The sequence below is a fragment of the Sebastes umbrosus genome, chromosome 8, assembly GCF_015220745.1.
Source record: "Sebastes umbrosus isolate fSebUmb1 chromosome 8, fSebUmb1.pri, whole genome shotgun sequence".
Lineage (NCBI taxonomy): Eukaryota > Metazoa > Chordata > Actinopteri > Perciformes > Sebastidae > Sebastes > Sebastes umbrosus.
The window spans coordinates 19,816,995-19,835,590 of NC_051276.1; the positions used below are offsets into that span (position 1 = coordinate 19,816,995).

The following is an 18,596-nucleotide window of genomic DNA, read 5'->3' on the forward strand; positions in this document are numbered from 1 at the left end:
GCCCCTTGTCTTGTGCGCGCAACAGTGACACGGTGACACCCCATGTGGTGGAGCTGGGACCTATAACTTTACCCTGTCCTCAGACCCCTACTGGTGATGAGTGCCACAGTAGAGATTTATTATTACAATATCTCAGATGCCTGTGGTATAGGCCTGTTTATGCAAGACATTCAGCAGCATGGATGGATAAAGCATGAAACTAGTTATTTCATTCTGGCATATAACTTTCAAAATGTACACAATCCAAAAAGCCTACATGTAGAAGGCATTCATTAGTACTACTATTAGCCTATATAATTTATAAATGTATTTAAAGGTCTCATATTATAGATATATCTATATAGATCTATATAGATCTATATAGATATAGATCTATATAGATCTATCTATATAGATCTATATAGATATATATATAGATATATATATATAGATAGATAGATAGATAGATAGATAGATAGATAGATAGATAGATCGATCGATCGATCGATCGATCGATAGATAGTAACTTTATTGATCCCGAGGGAAATTCAAGTTTCCAGCATCACAGTTCCATAATGCAAAACATGTTAGTAAAAAGGCAGTAAAAAAGTTAGTAGTACAAAATACAAAGTACAAAAAAATATACCAGATATAAATATACAAGGAGATGTGGTATGCCTGTTTATGCAAGACATTCAGCAGCATGGATGGATAAAGCATGAAACTAGTTATTTCATTCTGGCATATAACTTTCAAGATGTACACAATCCAAAAAAGCCTAGATGTAGAAGGCATTCATTAGTACTACTATTAGCCTATATAATTTATAAATGTATTTAAAGGTCTCATATTATAGATATATAGATAGATAGATAGATCGATAGATAGATAGTAACTTTATTGATCCCTAGGGAAATTCAAGTTTCCAGCATCACAGTTCCATAATGCAAAACGTGTTACTAAAAAGGCAGTAAAAAAGTTAGTAGTACAAATTACAAAGTACAAAAAAATATACCAGATATAAATATACAAGGAGATGTGGTATGCCTGTTTATGCAAGACATTCAGCAGCAGGATGGATAAAGCATGAAACTAGTTATTTCATTCTGGCATTTCAAAATGTACACAATCCAAAAAGCCTATACATGTAGAAGGCATTCATTAGTACTACTACTTTTAGCCTATATAATTTAAAAAATGTCTTTAAAGGTCTCATATTATAGATAGATAGATAGATAGATAGATAGATAGTAACTTTATTGATCCCGAGGGAAATTCAAGTTTCCAGCATCACAGTTCCATAGTGCAAAACATGTTAGTAAAAAGGCAGTAAAAAAGTTAGTAGTACAAAATACAAAGTACAAAAAAATATACCAGATATAAAAACCCCATGTGGTGGAGCTGGGATCTAACTTTACCCTGTCCTCGCTGCCCGGAGACCCCTACTGGCACTAGAGATTTATTATTACAATATCTCAGATGCCTTTGGTATAGGCCTGTTTATGCAAAGACATAGAATAGAGTAGAAAGCTTTATTGTCATTGTATTAAATACAACGAGATTCACAGTTGCCACTTCTGGTCAGTGCTTTAAAAGAAATACTTGACAAGACTAAACGAGGCAGATAAAACATATAACAGGTAAAACACACACACAGTTATAAAGCAAATAAAACAGGTAAAGTAGATGTAATAAAGAAATATAAACAGAAGTGTTACAGTAGAAGTATAACATATAAAAATAGATGTAATGTAAACAGAGGCAATTGCACTTGTGAAATAGGTAGGGTAGATGTAATAAATAAAATGTAAACAAAGGTAGTTGCACTTGAGGTGTATATTGCATCAACGATATATTGCACAGACAAATGTATTTTACATTCAGTGTATTAATATTGCACAGATTTATTGTTTGTTCAGTGTCCGTATGGCCCAGGGAAAGAAGTTGTTCGTGAGTCTGGAGGTGCAGGCTTACATTGACCTGTAGCGCCGGCCAGAGGGCAGCAGGTCAAACAGGTGATGAGCTGGGTGGGAGGAGTCCCTGAGAATAGTTGTGGACCTACTGAGGTAGCAGGATGGATAAAGCATGAAACTAGTTATTTCATTCTGGCATATAACTTTCAAAATGTACACAATCCAAAAAGCCTACATGTAGAAGGCAATCATTAGTACTACTACTTTTAGCCTATATATAAATGTCTTTAAAGCTTCAGTAGGCAGACATTTTTTGGCATCATTGGGTAAAAATTCTACAATAACCTTTCAGCATATTGTAATTCAAGTGTTCTGAGAAACTTCTGCACCTCCTTATGGCTCTGTTTTCAGGCTTTAAAATATCTAGCCTATGACGGGAGACTTTGGCCAATCACAGGTCATTTCAGAGAGAGAGCGTTCCTATTGGTTGTGCTTCATCTGGTGGGCGGTGCTTGGTATTTCCTCAACAGATCTCAATATGACTGCCGGGTCACAAACTGTCTCATTTTACAGCTAAACAGTACACTACAAGATGTTTCTGAAAACATTTGAGGAGAGAAATAGTCATTACAGTAACAGAATATTGATTCATATTTGTTCAGCGCTGCCTAGTTTGACCGTTGGAGCGGAGTTTGTGAGTGATTGACAGCTGCTCAGAGACGGCAGGCTCCAGCTCGGCTCTGATTGGTTGTTTTCCTCCGGTCTGTGAAATCTTACAGATGCCATTAGGAGAACCGGAGGACACAGAGGCACATGATTTTTTTTCAGATTACCTGTCTCATGCACTACTGTCAAGTTATAATGACCGTTTTATAAAAATAAAAAAAAAATGTAATCATATTTGCTCCATTTCCACCCACTGCAGTTTTAAACCCTAGTTCCATGTTCATATTTCAACTTCAAACTTTTTTTTTTCAATGATGTTTATGTTTTTGCCGCAAAAAACATTTAACTCCTGGCACTCCAAAGTTTAAAATTAAAATGATTAAAATTCCTTTTTAAAAGGCCCTTTTCACATGTCAAGGCATAGTAAACACAGGTGTAATCAATAACATTAATTATGGTCCCCTTATATTTAGTGTGCCACAGGCATTCCAGTGAGCCAGCATGTACAATACCAGAGAACTGGCCCACCTCAGTGGAACAGGGACATAATTAATGTTATTAATTACACCTGTGTTTACCCTGCAATGACATGTTGACAGCATCGCACTGTGTGCATGGCGCCTTCAAATGAAACTCTTGAACTTGTGTTTACAACATGGGAAGTCATGTACACCATATGCTTGACGTTCAAGTGGTTAAGTCGTGAGACCGCCGCTGCTTGATATTAACATTACTGTCGGTGCAGAAAATACAAAGGGATAATGACAAAGGAGAAAGTTGAGGCTGTCGGGAATATATGACTAAAATTACAATATATGAACTTATTATGCACTGAAAAATGAACTTCCATGGCCTCTGCCATTTCTGACAACCTCAACAAACACGTCACAAGTCGTGAACTCTGAGCTTTCAGAAACTTTCCACTTGCGAGGTCGTGAATACGACATGAAGGGGGCGTTCATATAGACTCTTCTTGTGAACACGGTAAACACGACCCCATTTGAAGAGCTAGATTTCTATTGAGTTCAAACTGAGAAGTTTGATATCGTTAGAAAGCTCAAGGTCTGTAATATCATCATCATATAAGAGATGTTTTGCCAGATAATGTACCTTTGAACGATGAATCCACCAGTGGGTCCAGCTGGGTTGATAAGGTTAATAGCACATATCTTCTCACATAAAGAGCATACCAGATAAAACTATTCCCTTGACCTCTCCAAGGAGCAGGAGCTTTTAAAAATGTTTCAGCTTATTTGCAAATTGTTGGCCTCCTGAGAATCCCCATCTCCTTAATTCCAATAATGCAGCCTGTTAAGGGGCTATAAAACGGGACGGGGGGTATGGGCTTTGCTTTCACGTATAACATTTTATTTACGAGCATCTGCAAAAGAATGTGAATCATGACCTGTGGCTGCACCAGGACTTTACAGAACCTGCTGTGTAAGGAATCCTGAAAGGTCAGAAGGTCATTGAGGATCAGACTCACCAAGAGGTCAGTCTTGTGACACAAGGTGATACCCACAATTCTGCTTAGTCCAGTCCAACAAGAAGGCACATTATATCCAGATACTGGGACTCACATCCAATTCAGGCCTCTTAGACTCATGAACTGTCCACCCACTCACACTTGTGTGTATGGCTGTTCATTCTATAAATTCCAAGTAAGCAACGTACCAGATATTCACCCAGCCCTGTACTGACTGATGTACATCTTGCCTGAAATGCTTCAAGGCCAAAACTCTTTCCTTTCTTTTGAGCTATTCAGTGATGATATTACAATAACTACTCGGTGGCAAGAAGCCTGCACATTCAAACACTGTTTGACCCCAACCATGACCTATTGTATTGTATATAAGTGTGTTAATAGAGAGCAGAATCAGATGCTGTAACAAATGGCAAAGCTCAGTTAAAAAGCCTTTAATGATGCAAGGCTGGAAATCAATGCATTAAGATAAAGTCCACATCAGGGTTTGTGTAATTGCGAGCCATTGTTCACTGTGATTTTCAACTGCTTTAATTAACACTGGGTTGGCAATTAACTCTGAAAATCCACTGTCTGGCATTATGGTATCATGTTGTGATGGTGAGCATGTTTTGCTTATTTTTGTCTTGAATCATAAACAGCGTTGATACAGCAATCTGTTGTCTGTCTGCCAATCATGAAATCTTGTTTGTGCTCTTTGGAACAGAAAAAAAATATATAAATAGTGTTGCATCTCCCGTGTTTCAACCAGATTACTCAACAGTTTGGTGCACTGTAAAATAAAGTCTCACATACACTTACATCCAGTGGTTTAGCAAAGATCACACACGTTAAAGGTGTTTGCACCACAATCCTAAACATATAACGATGACTGTAGTTCTGCAATGAGTGTTTGGTGCTCAGTCTCTGTGGAAAAAGGGAAAGGGGCGTGTGTAGCCCCCCGTTCCTCTAATCTCACCCCCAAGTCTCATATTTAAAAGCAGGATGTTTGTTGATGTTGGGAGCTTGAGTAAACAGCTGAAGGCGCTGTAACTCATGCAACAATATGATCTCACTTGGATGTCTGTCTGTTCCCTAGAAGGGACTATGTGAAATGCAGATTATGTTTACACGCCTCATGCCGCTCTGGTCAGTAGGGGGTAGACAGTCACAGAGGGGAGCAGCGCTTTCCCAAGTCTGACCCCCTTTTAACTCCTCGCCAGGCTCCATCGAGCCCTTTGGGCAGCTCAGTTTGCTGCAGAGTCAGGCAGGCAAGGGGCTTATGTGCTGGCTTTGCCGTGGCAGATTTTAAATCCATCTGTGGGGGAAAGATAGGTCTGGTTTATCACCCCTCGTTTATAGTGCATATTCTTATTCGTAAATCCCACAAACTACATTTTCTCCTGTTGCCGTCCCTCTTTTCTCTCAGACAGGGGGACAAAACAAAAGTGACTGCTACAGTGAGAATCAAATACAGCATTCAACACTGGCACACGGTCACAGTGGGCTATAAAATGCCGACCACAGTCGGTACGCAAACAAAGGGGCCGCTCTTCACTCAAGAGAGCAATGGCTATGGAGCAGCTGGAGGAAGATCACATGATGTCAAAAAACAGGAGACAATCATGCTGTTACAAAACCCTATTCTGTTTCTCTCTCTGCCTCACACACACGCTCACAGTATATGATCAATTGCCCACCAGATTAGAACCAGAGGAGTGGGTGTAAACAGGCAGCAAATCACCCATATAGGATATATGGGAAATCTGTTTGGCTTTCTTTTCGTGGAATGAAAGCGCTACAGGCTCAGCAGAAAGATTGTGGCTGTTCCCACTGTAATTACATGTGGTTTTCTATATTCTAAATATACACTCACATACAGTAACTATTGCCTTACTTCCTCTTCTGTTCTTCTTACATTATTAAACTTCAAACATTCCAGGATCACTTTTCAGGACAACTCAGGAAAATAACTGCTATGCAGACCCAAAGTTAAAAAGACAAGATAAGTGACTCATTCCACACAAGCATACCATATACAAACATTGGTGGCAAAAAACACCCCACCAATGTTCTCTTTCTGACCTGCAAACGCCCTTTTGTCTGCATTAAAATCTTGGAAGTTTGAGTTTGTCAAGCATAGTGATCTTAATGTTTCACAATTACTTTGTATAAGAATCCATTTTTATCTGCACAACTGGCCCAATGTGTCTTACTGTCTGTAGTTGAAACCCTGCCTATTATCACTCTGAAATATGTATCCGATGTGAAAAAACATTATGATGGATGCGATCCTATGTTGGGTAGTGGATGAGGGAACGCCTGAGGGAAAACACAGAGCTTGAACGCAACGCATACACTGGAACGATTCTCTGAATTAACTGTGAGGAAAGCACCAGAGGGACTAAAACAGGACTCAAGTCTGGCTTGCAATCAAATTCTTAGCATGCCAAGAGACACAAGTGTACAGCAGACACACAATTTAGAAGCAAAGAGTGCCTGTCAGTGGTTCTATGCCGGTTTAGACACCAAGCCATTATGTATTCATGCCACATTTTCCTGTAAATGTGAATACATTATACTAGTCTGACTTCTGCTGGACATTACTTGCCATTACAACCACCCATCATCGAGTCTGTCATGTAAAAATTTTGATAACAATTCCCTCTTTTGCTAATCAGTACAATAAATTAACATATTTATAAAGTTTAATTTTATAACAGTGCAATAAAAACAAAATATTGAGCGAGTTATCAACTGTGCTGATAGCCTTTATTTAATCTATTTACAAAGAATACAAAACTCTCCTCCTTGAGCTCCGATGAACGTTGTGTTCACAGCATGTACACTTAAGTATATAACATTTCATTGGAACAAGAAAAACACACATCAGACACAACAGGGAGGGTGGCTGCTGCTCCGGGTGACATCCTGAGAAACTGAAACTATGAAATGTTGAGTTGATCATTTCATTTGTGGTGCAGCTTCGTCCAATTGGCAGCTTCTTTGCGTCCTTGTTTCAACCCCTGTAAAAAGAATATGATGTTGATATAGCTTCCCTTTTAAAAAATCAAGGACTCCTACCTATTATGCAGCGGCGGGCATTTGATGAAAAGGCTCTTCTAGCTAAGAAGCATATGCGTACAGATTACCATTCTTCACTAAAAAATGTAAGAGACTGAACCTGTAAATTAAAGCTGCAAATCCCTTTTTACAGACCATAATAAGTCAGTTAGATTCTGTGCACATACCATGTAGTATCCCGTGTGATATCCACTCATGTACCAGGAGATGAGCACGCTGCTCAAAGCCTCGTCATCCACCATGTCGGGGCTCATCGGCGGAGGTGGAGGGATCATCTGTTGCAGAGAGAGAGTGTGATCACAATGCTGATGCTGTGAGCTGACGATATTTGTTGTGTATCAATGTTGGGAGTTGTTTCTCAATGTACCAGCTGAATGAGTAAATGTGTGCTTTTTACATCTAGATTGCAGACCCCATTGCTCAAATAAAAACATTATCGGCTGTAGCTTTTCTATTTCTAATTAGTGCACAGATATATTCCAACTCACTGGTGGACCAAAAGGCATCATGGGAGGCCAGGAAGGAGGTACAGGCCCGTGACCACCAGATCGTCTGCTTCCCCCCTGGTGGAAGACACAAATGACGAAAAATGGTTGAAAGCAACACACTGTGAACTCAGTATAACCATGCTTGAAAAGGGAGCTTAATGGCTGAAACAACCCTCTTCAGTGGACTCTACCTGACAGAAAATAAGTGCAGTCTGAGTTATAGTCATCCCAACTCGTCAAACTACGTCACCACACTCCCGGCGCACTTTCTCGGAGCGTTTACTGTTGCTACGGATGAGTTTACGTTGTAGTTAATGGAACGTCTGGTTTCATACCGGCGCTAAAGGGTGCTGTGTGCGTCGGTACCAAACACCGACGGCCATGACAAAGCCTCGGTATTTAACGCCCTGGAAATGAGAACGGGCTGGTATATTATGTGCAACCTGCACGGAAGGCTTAAGATATATTCTTTTTAAAACATATTTTACTATTCCTCTTTTTATGACTTTATACAGAGTTACATCAATACAGAGGGCAGACCTATTAACATAGACGCCATTTAAATTCATTGCAATTCAATACAATGTCCCAGCTATAAATGCCAACTCTGAGGGGTTGTTGTTTATGTTCTGGTTTTATTGTTCACATTGTAAATACTTTATTGTTTAGATTTCATTTTACTATTCGTTTTGCTGCATCACTTTATAAAGTCTCAGTTTAAATTCAAGCAATAATATGTATGAAAATAGTCTATTACAAGTTAATTTTGTTCGCTGGCTAATAAGGAAAGGAGATAAGGAGTCTTTCCTCTTACCTGTCTGAAAGCATGCATGGGAGGAGGACCTGGAGGAAACCCGGGGAAACCAGGAGCCCACATGGGAGGAGGCTCTCTGTGGGCCTTGGACTTCTGGGGTTTACTGTGTGGCTGCTGTTTGTGTTGGTTTGGCGTGGTTGACCTGTCGCTCTCCTCTGTTGACGATTCTGTCTCCTTCACCTTCATTGCAGAGACATATTGCTTTAGCCTTGATTTGTCATTTTCTTTTTTTATACCTTGGAGACTACACATAGGGGGATTTATTAATATATATATATATATATATTTGTATTGAAAAAGGTGGGGGCTAAAACAAAAGTGAAAAAGATTAACTTGTCTATAGCTAAATTAATTTACAATGCATATAAGATGCAAGTGCTTTACTAATTACAGCTTAATCCTTGGATTGATTACACTGCGAGATAGCAATCTGTTATGTTCATTGCATTCCAGGAATTATTATTGGATAGAAATCAAGTACTGTAATTGACATTTATGTCACCTTGCCTCAACTGACCTCATCTGTCACTATTATATTCAGTCCATAGTGGCCAAATAAAAACAAGCCACATAAAAAAAATGACAGTATGTCATAGGTAACTTGGGTATTACTTAATCCTCTTTTGCTCACATGCTGTTAATTTGGTTCATTTCTCATTCGTGGTGTGTATAATTGCAGAGTGAAAGACATAACCTTGTGTGTACTGCATTAGGGAATGATGCTGCCTTTCTTCATAAAGTAAACGTTGTAGAAATATTGCCAGGTTTGAGTTGACTCATTGCCAGAGTGATGTTTTTTAAAAGAAAAATGACTTTAGCTCCTGTTCACGGTGAACAGCAAAATGTAAAGTTGGCGAGCCATCTACAAATTAAGTGCGTGGAAATCAATGTGTGGAAAGAAGCCTTTTTCCTTTGATTTTGACTGGCTGAGAGACAAACGTAACTGTTACAGCAGAAAATTTCAGTGACGATATTAAATTTTACTGTTTGGACACAACATCATATCTTTTGCATGAGGGGATAATAAAAATACACCACCAAACAAAATGCACTCAAGAGAAGAAATGTACATCACCATTAATCTGTTAAATAAAGAAATAAAGAAAATAAATAAATAAAATAAAATAAAATACACAGAATATACTGCAAATATAAATAGAACAATGTATTTGCACTGCTTTACCTTGGTATTTGTTTCCTCATCACCCTCAGAAATCTCTGATAGCAAGTCTTCAAGGTTCTGCTCCTCCTCGTTGCCGTATCCTGTAAAAACAACTATACAAGTGCCCCGCTTCTCATCTATGAAGGAGATGGTGGCTGCGTAGAGCTGGCCGTCCTCTGACCAGTAAGCACTGCACGAGTCCCCAACCTGCCACTGTGACACAACATAACAAGTGTAACCATACAGTGTTGGTTGTCTCTTGGTCTAAAGTAAACCAAATCCAGGATAACAAAAATAATTTAGATCACTGAAATGTGTTGTCTTATGTGTTAAAGGTCTTATTGATAAAATTTTTTATGTAGATTAATATTTTTTCAAAATAATACATTGAGGGAGCTTTTAGAAAGGTGAAATAAAAGTATGGCTTTTCCTGGAAAAAATTATTATGACTGTGAATTAATCATGGCTGGTCCAAAATGAATGTTATGTTTATCTCTGTGGAAGATATCTGACGTTTGGTTCCCACTTCTAACAAGGCTCGTGAGCCAATAGTAAAACAACATTGGTATCATGTGGTATCTCTGGGACATCAGTTAGTGTGGGAAAAAACTGATAAATGGCTGAGATTGATGGTAAATTCCTGGCAACGACTTGAAGTAAATGCAAAGGAACGGGGGAGGGAGAATGAAACATCTAGTGGCTGAATGTTATCAATAACACCTTTGAATTCATGCTGTCATTGAGAGCCCTACAAACTGTCAATACAATTACTGAACAAAACGCCTCCTTCATGTACATTTTTATCTGTATTCTTTAATTCCAGTCACTCACCTCTTTATCCGGTGGTGCATTGGCTCTTTTCCTGCTCTGGTTCTTTTTGTTGTTCTTGCGTTTTTTTCCTGGTTGGTTTTTCTTGGAGGTTGCAGCTTCCGGCTCATCTTCTTCTTCACCCTTGAGGGCAGTCTGGCACACAAAGCAAGAAGAGCAGAGACATTAGTAGCAAAAAACATTCAACATTAACATTTGACATGCACATACAGTACACTGCAAAGCACCTATCTTACCTTGAATGATGCAACTGCCTTGTCATAAGCCTTTATCAATGCTGTGTCATCCCATATATCTGAATCGTCACTCTGGAAAAGAGAACAGATTAAGAGCCTCTGTAAATGAAAGATTCATTTTCACATTCTTTTTTTTTTATACTGTTTTCATATATGCAATTCACTGTTCGTAATTACAACAGTCTATAAACTAACTTTTAAGTAGATGAGCTTACAGACAACCCCATCAAGTACACTAGAGAAAACAACTTCAACATTCAAAACTCGAAACAAATCCAAAAAAGAAAAAACAATAATAATAATAATAATAATAATAATAATAATGACAAAAAGAAAGAATAGAGTTAAAAAAAAAAAAATAACAAAAAAACAAACAATAATAATACAAAAATATGAGAGTAATAATAAATTAAATCAATAAATAAGTTAATAGAAAATAAAAAGCCAATTGGAGGTTTCCAAGAGTATGATATGCTCTGCTTTTAAATACAGAGGTTTTTTGAAAATGTCTTCTATAAACTTAAGTATTTCATTTTCACATTAAATGCAAAACAAGACAGATAAGATGCAGTTGACCTGTCTTCTGACTTGTGACCTGTCATGTTTACCTCTGCATCCCTGCACTGAAAGGATGCTACAGGAAGAGCAGCATCTTTTAGCAGCTAAATAACTCCTGTGATGTCTAGCAAAGACACTGTATTACAACAAGGCAATACCTTAACTAATTAAAAACATCAGGTATATTTCTAGTTTCATTTTTTCTGCTGCTTTTCTCTTTGTTACCAAACTCAATGCTGGTTTGTAGCTTAGCATCCTAGCTCAACCACACTCAACCAACTCTATAACGACATATACATGTTCACTATGTGTTGTCATCTTCTGCTCACTAGTGCATCATAACTAACCTGTCCACTTCCACGTGAAAACAACACGTCTTTGCATCCATTCTCCATGTGTAGAGGTGTAGATCTCACAGCTTCACTGCTAATAGCTAAACAACCTAACGAGCAACGTGCGTCGGAAGCGATGACGTAATGTGTGACGTATATATCTCGCGACTTACAGTGGTTGGCTTGGCAACGTCTGTAGCTAGGTTACCTTAGCTAGTTGTTCGACTTCTCCACAGATCTGTAAACAAACACAGATTGTTGTGTATTTATTGTTATTTTTCTCAACCAGACAGCGCCGAGGATCATAATCTTGTGTTGTGTGTGAGTCACTGAAGATGATTAACTCATCTCTGAGTGCTTTGGGTGCAGAAGTTGTCGTCGTTGCATCCAGTGATGAGAATCAGCCACCAGAAAACATCACTGACGGGTGAGTTAGTTCAGTTTGTTTCTTAAATAACGTCGTAGTTAATGTCAGGTGTGCACTTTATTCAACGCTACTGAATCCCTGAGTTTGTCCCCCTTTCACACAGAAACACCAACACGTTTTGGATGTCCACCGGGATGTTTCCTCAAGAGTTCATCATCCGCTTTGCTGAACCCACGAATCTCTCTGCTGTGACAGTGGACAGCTATAATGGTACAGTATGCAGGCTGTGGTCGTGTCACACGTTCACTGCTACTGTCAAACATCAGGTGTTTGAGACATCAATATTGTTTGAACTATAATAATAACTTTATTTGTATGGCACCTTTCCAAACATACTTACAAAGTGCTTTACATAAGTTAAAATAGTGCAGATAAAAACAATACAGAATAAAAACATAGGCCAAAATATAATGTTGAATATAAAAAAGTACAAAAAGTCAACAATAATGAAATTTAAAACAAGGGATTGCTATAAAAAGGCCTTCCTGGAACTATCTGCCTTGATGGCCAACATGAAATATTGTAAACACAGGTTGTCATTTTTTTTCTTTTTAAGATGATAAGATAAGATGAACCTTTATAAATCCAAGGAGGGAAATTCAGGTGTCATAGCAACAACATCAGCAAACAGAGTGAAACACAGGACAGGTAAAGGTATACAGAAATTATAAAAAACAATAATAGAGATATAAAAGATACAGAGTGAATGGTTGAACATAGTGTGTACAGTCTGTCAATAAATACATGTAGTATGTACAATAAATAAATGTAATATGTACATATGTGCAGTCTATAAAGTGGTATATAGGATGTATAGTGTAAAGTGTGCCAGTGGTTAGAGTCCAAGATGGTTGCAGATAGTACGTGTTTAATGTTCTTAAAGTCCTCATAGTTCTCATATGGGGGTCAGTCTTGGTTGTTGAGCCTGATGGCTACCAGTATGAAGGACTGACCCAGGCGCTTTGTGTTGTGCCGAGGGGGGATGAGTCTGTGGCTGAAGGAGCTCCTCATCTTGACTAGCTCATCATGGAGGGGGTGGGAGGGGTTATCCAGGATAGCGTCCAGCTTCCTCCTCATCCTCCCCCTTATAAATGAAATGATAAAAGGTACTATGTTATGATATACTCACTGATTTTGATAGTATTAAAACATATATAGATATTAAATATGCCATTGTTATTAGTTAATGTATGTGTCAATGCCCTGGTCAACATACATTTCAATATTATTAAAAGCTGGATCATAATTAATATCTGAAAGTTTGGACATACACACGGGAAGATTATATAAGATATTCATTTATTAGTCCTGCAGTGGGGAAATGTGCAGTGTACAGCAGCAAAGGGGATAGTGCAAAAAACAAGATGCATCAGCTAACACAGTAAAAAAGAGCTAAACAAAGTGTAACAAAATATGAACCATTTAAATAGAAGGAAGTATAAAAATAGGAGCAGTATATACAGTATTGACAATAAACAGTATATTAACAAAATTGCACAAGTGGAAAATGATATTGCACAGTGAGAATGAATGAATGAAACTGGTAAAGATCTGCTGGCAAGCTGAAATAAAAAAAGATTTAAAAAAAAAAAAATAGAAAAGTGTGATGAGAAAAACAGCATTCAAAGTTGCACAAATTCATTAAGACCTCCAAAATATATTATTTGTGATCATTTTTTTTTATTGACAGCATTCATTCAATACAGGCATATTACTGATACTGAGTAACTATCTGATGGTGTGAAAAGTCCCTCTGGCAGAAAGAGGAGTAAGGTTTGTGAATGGCTTTACCCAGGTCAAAAGGTAGTATACTGTAAATATAGTTTAAGTATATTAAAGCTATTACAAGTATATTTGTACTTTTTGTGCTTAATTAAAGTATATTTAACATCTCAGAATTGATTAGTACTTGAGTAAATGTACTTAGTTACATTCCACCACTGGTGACAGTTATGAAGCTGTGACACACAGTAGACTGTTCAGATATAGCTAATCTGTGTGTCAGATTATTTGATTTGAGACAGAACCCCCCCCCCCAAAAAAAAAAAATGCTCTGAACCCTGAATCTCACCTGGAGTCTACCTGCCAGTGGAGCATATCCTCCGTGCACACGCACGTCCATGCCTGGCAGCTAGACTCTGAAACAAGGCTGAGGCCTGGCGCCTACGTGCCAGTGGAGCACCATGCGTGTGCATGCTGCTCCACTACCACCCTGCTCTCAGGACACTTCGTGCACCGCAGCACGCCCATGCCTGGCAGTTCCGCCACGGATCCTCTGTTCAACCTCGGGTTGCGATCAGACGATTTAGCCCGTGGCGAGGTACAGCCTCCTCTGCCGAGACTCACAGCCTTGTCTCTGGCGTCTGACAGAGATGTTCAGAGCTCTCCAGGTCTCCACAATGGGAGACCTGGAGCTTAGAGGAAGGAGAGAAACGGGTCCTATAGGTAAACTCGGTTTTGGGCGCACATGACGTCACTTATGACGTCACACAAAACTTGGAACATAAGCCCCGCCCAATAACTCCTCTGTGACGTCGTACATGACATCACGGAAGATAAAAGTCCCCACAAAAACTGTGACGTCAATGACAGATAGTCAGCACTAAATTACAGTCAAATCAAATGGAGCAATCAAATAAGATAAGATAAGATAAGATAAGATATTCCTTTATTAGTCCTGCAGTGGGGAAATTTGCAGTGCACAGCAGCAAAGGGGATAGTGCAAAAAACAAGATGCATCAGCTAACACAGTAAAAAAAAGAGCTAAACAAAGTGTAACAAAATATGAACCATTTAAATAGAAGGGAGGATAAAAATAGGAGCAGTACATACTGTATTAACAATAAACAGACTATTAACAAAATTGCACAAGTGGAAAATGATATTGCACAGTGAGAATGAATTAAATTCCACCTAAAAATATCAGGTTATTGTCAGTTTTTGGTGTGTAAGTGGTCTACTGGGAGCAGTGCTGGTGTGGAGTCTGACAGCTGCTCCTTCACACATTTTGGGTGGAGCAGCCTGTCGCTGAAGGAGCTCTCCAGTGCTGAGATGGTGTCCTGCATGGGGTGGGAGTCATTCTCCATCATGGATGACAGCTTAGCCATCATCCTCCTCTCTCCCACCACCTCCACTGTGTCGAGGGGGCATCCCAGGACAGAGTTGGCCTTCCTGATCACTCTGTCTAGTCTCTTCCTGTCCTGGCCTTTGACCAATGTGACAAAGGCCCAATTTTTCACAACACTTAAATGGACAGAAACTAAACATATAATATATTAAATGGTCTTTGAAAACATACAAATTACAACATAAAACATTGTAAAACTGAAGGGCAAATACTATGTATCTCTGCCCAATATTTTATTAAGATGAAGTCAAGGCTAATTTTCTAATTATAAGTAAAGAGGCTTATGTTATATATTACGACCTGTTGAGAAACACAGAAATTCTTAGTTTATTTAGTCCTTAAACTGTTTGATTATATATGTGAATTAAACTTTTATTTACGTTGTTAAATTTGCTGATTGATTTGGGACATATTGGACATGAAGTGATGGTATGATCATTTGAAGGAGGACAAACATGATTGGAATAAATGTACATTAAAAAAAAAGACACCACAAGAGTCAATAGCCATGCTACCGGCACTGTGAGGCAGTGCTGTGAGCTAAAAGCTAATGTCAGCAGGCTAACATGCTCACAATGACGGTACTAACATGCTGCAGGTGAGATGTTTGTGACATGTTAGTTTAGCATGTTGTGATGCAAACATTTGCTAATTAACAATAAACACAAAGTATGGGTGAGATTAATGGGAATGTCTTTAGATTTGCTGGTATTTGGTCATAAACTAAAGTATTGGACAAATTGGAATTTTGACCTAATGGTGGCACTAGATGGAAATGGGGTAACCATAGTGATTACAGTTAATCCTGAGGGGGGCTTGAATGTGTATCGCAAAAGCACTATTCAAAACCACAAATGTCAACCTCGTGGTGGTGCTAGAAAAAAAAAAGGTAAGGAAAGGATCACCAAAGTCATTAGGGTACAACACTTGGGAACCATGATTGTCTGGAGAAAATTTCATCATCAATCCCATAGTTTGGCGGTGGACCTTCCATAGAGCCATGCCGTTAGCAGAACATAAAGTGTAATTTTTTCCCCCAAATTTGTTTATTAGATTTTCAACAACACATAAATGTCCAGTTAGTTACTTTTCATGTATCAATATAGAGTCAAGTATACCATACATTGAGAGAAATTGAACTCATACAAAAACAAGGCAGTGAAATAAAATAAATAATTAACAAAAAAAAAAAAAACACAAACTTTTACCACACTAAACATGCTCATTGCCAAAATGAATGTGTTCCTAGGCAGCAGTGACAGACAAAAATATTCAGTTTTCTTGCAAAAACTTAGATTATATATTTTTCTTCAAATAACAATATACCTAGTTTGTGTTGTTTCAGAGTTTGGTTCCTTAAAAAACATGTATAAATATCTGGTTGTGTTTTTTTCTTTTGCAGTGAAGCATCTAAAGATAGAAAAGAACACCTCACAAAATGCTTCTCAATTTGAGTCTGTCACAGAGAAAGGTAAGGTCTGTTTGCACATTTGGGGTCTAAATGCAAAATAATTGAAATTGGGATTAACAAGCTGATTGTCTTATAGAATTTGAACATACAGAGGGACATCTTCAGTCCAATGCCATTTCGGTAAGTCAAAATGAAAATACTTATTATTATGTGAAACATATGAATCTGTAGAATTAGCAGGTAAAACAATTACTTGTCTTTATTTTGTTCTATTTTTCAGCTAAATGGAAGCAGCGCAACCCACCTTCGTTTTATCATCACCTCAGGATATGATCACTTTGTCTCAGTGCACAGAGTCAGTGTACAAAATTGACACACTTGATTGTTGTGAATTAAATCCTCATTTTTGTATATACTGTATATGGCATTTTATGGCATTATTTGACCACTATAAATATGAGTAGATCTCATTATATGCTCAGTCTGTTTAGATTACACACATACACACACACGCGCACAGCTGTAACAGTAACTTGGAATCTGATAAGCATTATTCCATGAATATGTGAGGCACATCGATTTGGAAAATCAATGAATGCATGTCTAAACAAAATTAATTTTATCATCTTAATCTTATCAGCGAGGTTGCAATTGTCGACAAAGCATTATGGTTGAAAGCTATGGCACATTTCTCAAAATCTGGCTCCTAAATTCTGAAATTAGCTTGAGCCCATTTTCTGTGTTTGTGCTTATTTAATGTTATGGACTCACTCACTGGGCTTTTTTATCCCACATTCAAAAGTGTTCCTCGCTAATTTCACAAGCTGATAGTTGGCAAAGCTTTAGAATAAAAGAGTTGGATTGTGATGAATGGTAGAATTACTTACAAAGGAAGTTTCTCTCTGTGTGAGAGATAGAGTTAATTAACTAATTTTGAGCAGTGGGGGCTTGAATTGGCATCCGGACAGCTCCCCCCCATGAGCAGAATATGCCATCCCCATAGAAATGGGGGGTTGGGGAACCAGATGGTTTCCCAGCCAACCAGCGAGTCTCTAAAGACTGCGGGCCTATTCACACAGCACTCAAGCCACCGCCTGTACTTATATCCTCCACACACACTCAACTCCTATCTACCTCCGTTGCCATTTCAACTTGTCGGTAGCAAAGGGTTCAGCAGTGTGCAAAGACCCTTTGGGACTCCCTGCCCAATTACTTTGCTGACTGCGGAGGAGTTTGGGGATTTGCTGAGGCTGTGTTTGCTGTAGCTTGGTCTACATGCAGGGCTCCGAATAAACCAATAAAAATATGAAATACATGCCTGAATAACCAGCCCCCTGATATTGTAGAGCAACTAATTGCTTAGGGGTATCGCTGGGATATAGCACATTTGAGTATGTGAGTGTGTAATGAGTAATGAGGGCAAGGTAGAAACTGATACAGTGTTATTGACTCATCTATTATTTACCGGTATAGGGAATATTTATTATAATGTTAGAGGTGAGGGTCGGGGCATCAGATGAAGTGCAAACTCCCGTTTCGTAGGAGTACAATTTTTTTTTTTCCCACAACAGTTCAAATTGTGAATTTATTACATTTTGTTTGCTGTGAATATTTAAGCAGAGATGGCTCTTTGGTATGTTGAACAGGTTTGCAAATGCGCCTCCCCATTACTAATGAATTCAGGCCCCTTTTGTGCTTGACTGTCAGCCGATCAGGAGAATCACAGCAGGATATGAGTGCATTATTATCATGTCACTGCAGGGCAGGGCTAAATTATCACCCAGTGTCTCTTCTGACGACTGCCTAACTGCTGTCCAATCGCACTGAGACATCTGCTGGACCAAAACTCTGTATGTTCAGCTGGGTCCATACAAAGAGATGTATATCACAACCTTCCCAAAATAAGCTCTCTGCATCTGCATGCCATAATTGGAAATGGTAGATTTTTTGAAAAAGATAAATATTGAAAGCTAGAATTTAATACTTGATAATTGTCATAATGTGCCATTAAATCCTCTTTTAAACTATTCTGCAGGTAAAGCACATTAGAATTACTTAAAGATGACCTATTATTCTTATTTTCAGGTGCATTTTCAGGTTCATACTTGT

General features: G+C 38.4%; 2 protein-coding genes across 2 annotated transcripts; one reads left to right on the forward strand and one right to left on the reverse strand.

Annotated features, from left to right (window-relative positions):
- Positions 1-6,761: 6,761 nt before the first annotated feature.
- Positions 6,762-11,695, reverse strand: smn1 (survival of motor neuron 1, telomeric). Its single transcript, XM_037778325.1, has 8 exons — positions 11,538-11,695; positions 10,633-10,704; positions 10,400-10,531; positions 9,590-9,781; positions 8,407-8,586; positions 7,593-7,667; positions 7,272-7,379; positions 6,762-7,046 (listed from the first exon to the last, which is right to left on the reverse strand). The coding sequence occupies exons 1-8, from the start codon at positions 11,583-11,585 to the stop codon at positions 6,990-6,992; spliced, it is 864 nt and encodes a 287-aa protein (XP_037634253.1). The 5' UTR covers positions 11,586-11,695; the 3' UTR covers positions 6,762-6,989.
- Positions 11,696-11,708: 13 nt separating this feature from the next.
- LOC119493183 (heat shock protein family B (small) member 11) lies at positions 11,709-16,907 on the forward strand. Its single transcript, XM_037778326.1, has 5 exons — positions 11,709-11,949; positions 12,053-12,159; positions 16,479-16,547; positions 16,624-16,667; positions 16,768-16,907. The coding sequence occupies exons 1-5, from the start codon at positions 11,858-11,860 to the stop codon at positions 16,858-16,860; spliced, it is 405 nt and encodes a 134-aa protein (XP_037634254.1). The 5' UTR covers positions 11,709-11,857; the 3' UTR covers positions 16,861-16,907.
- The last annotated feature ends 1,689 nt before the right edge of the window (positions 16,908-18,596 follow it).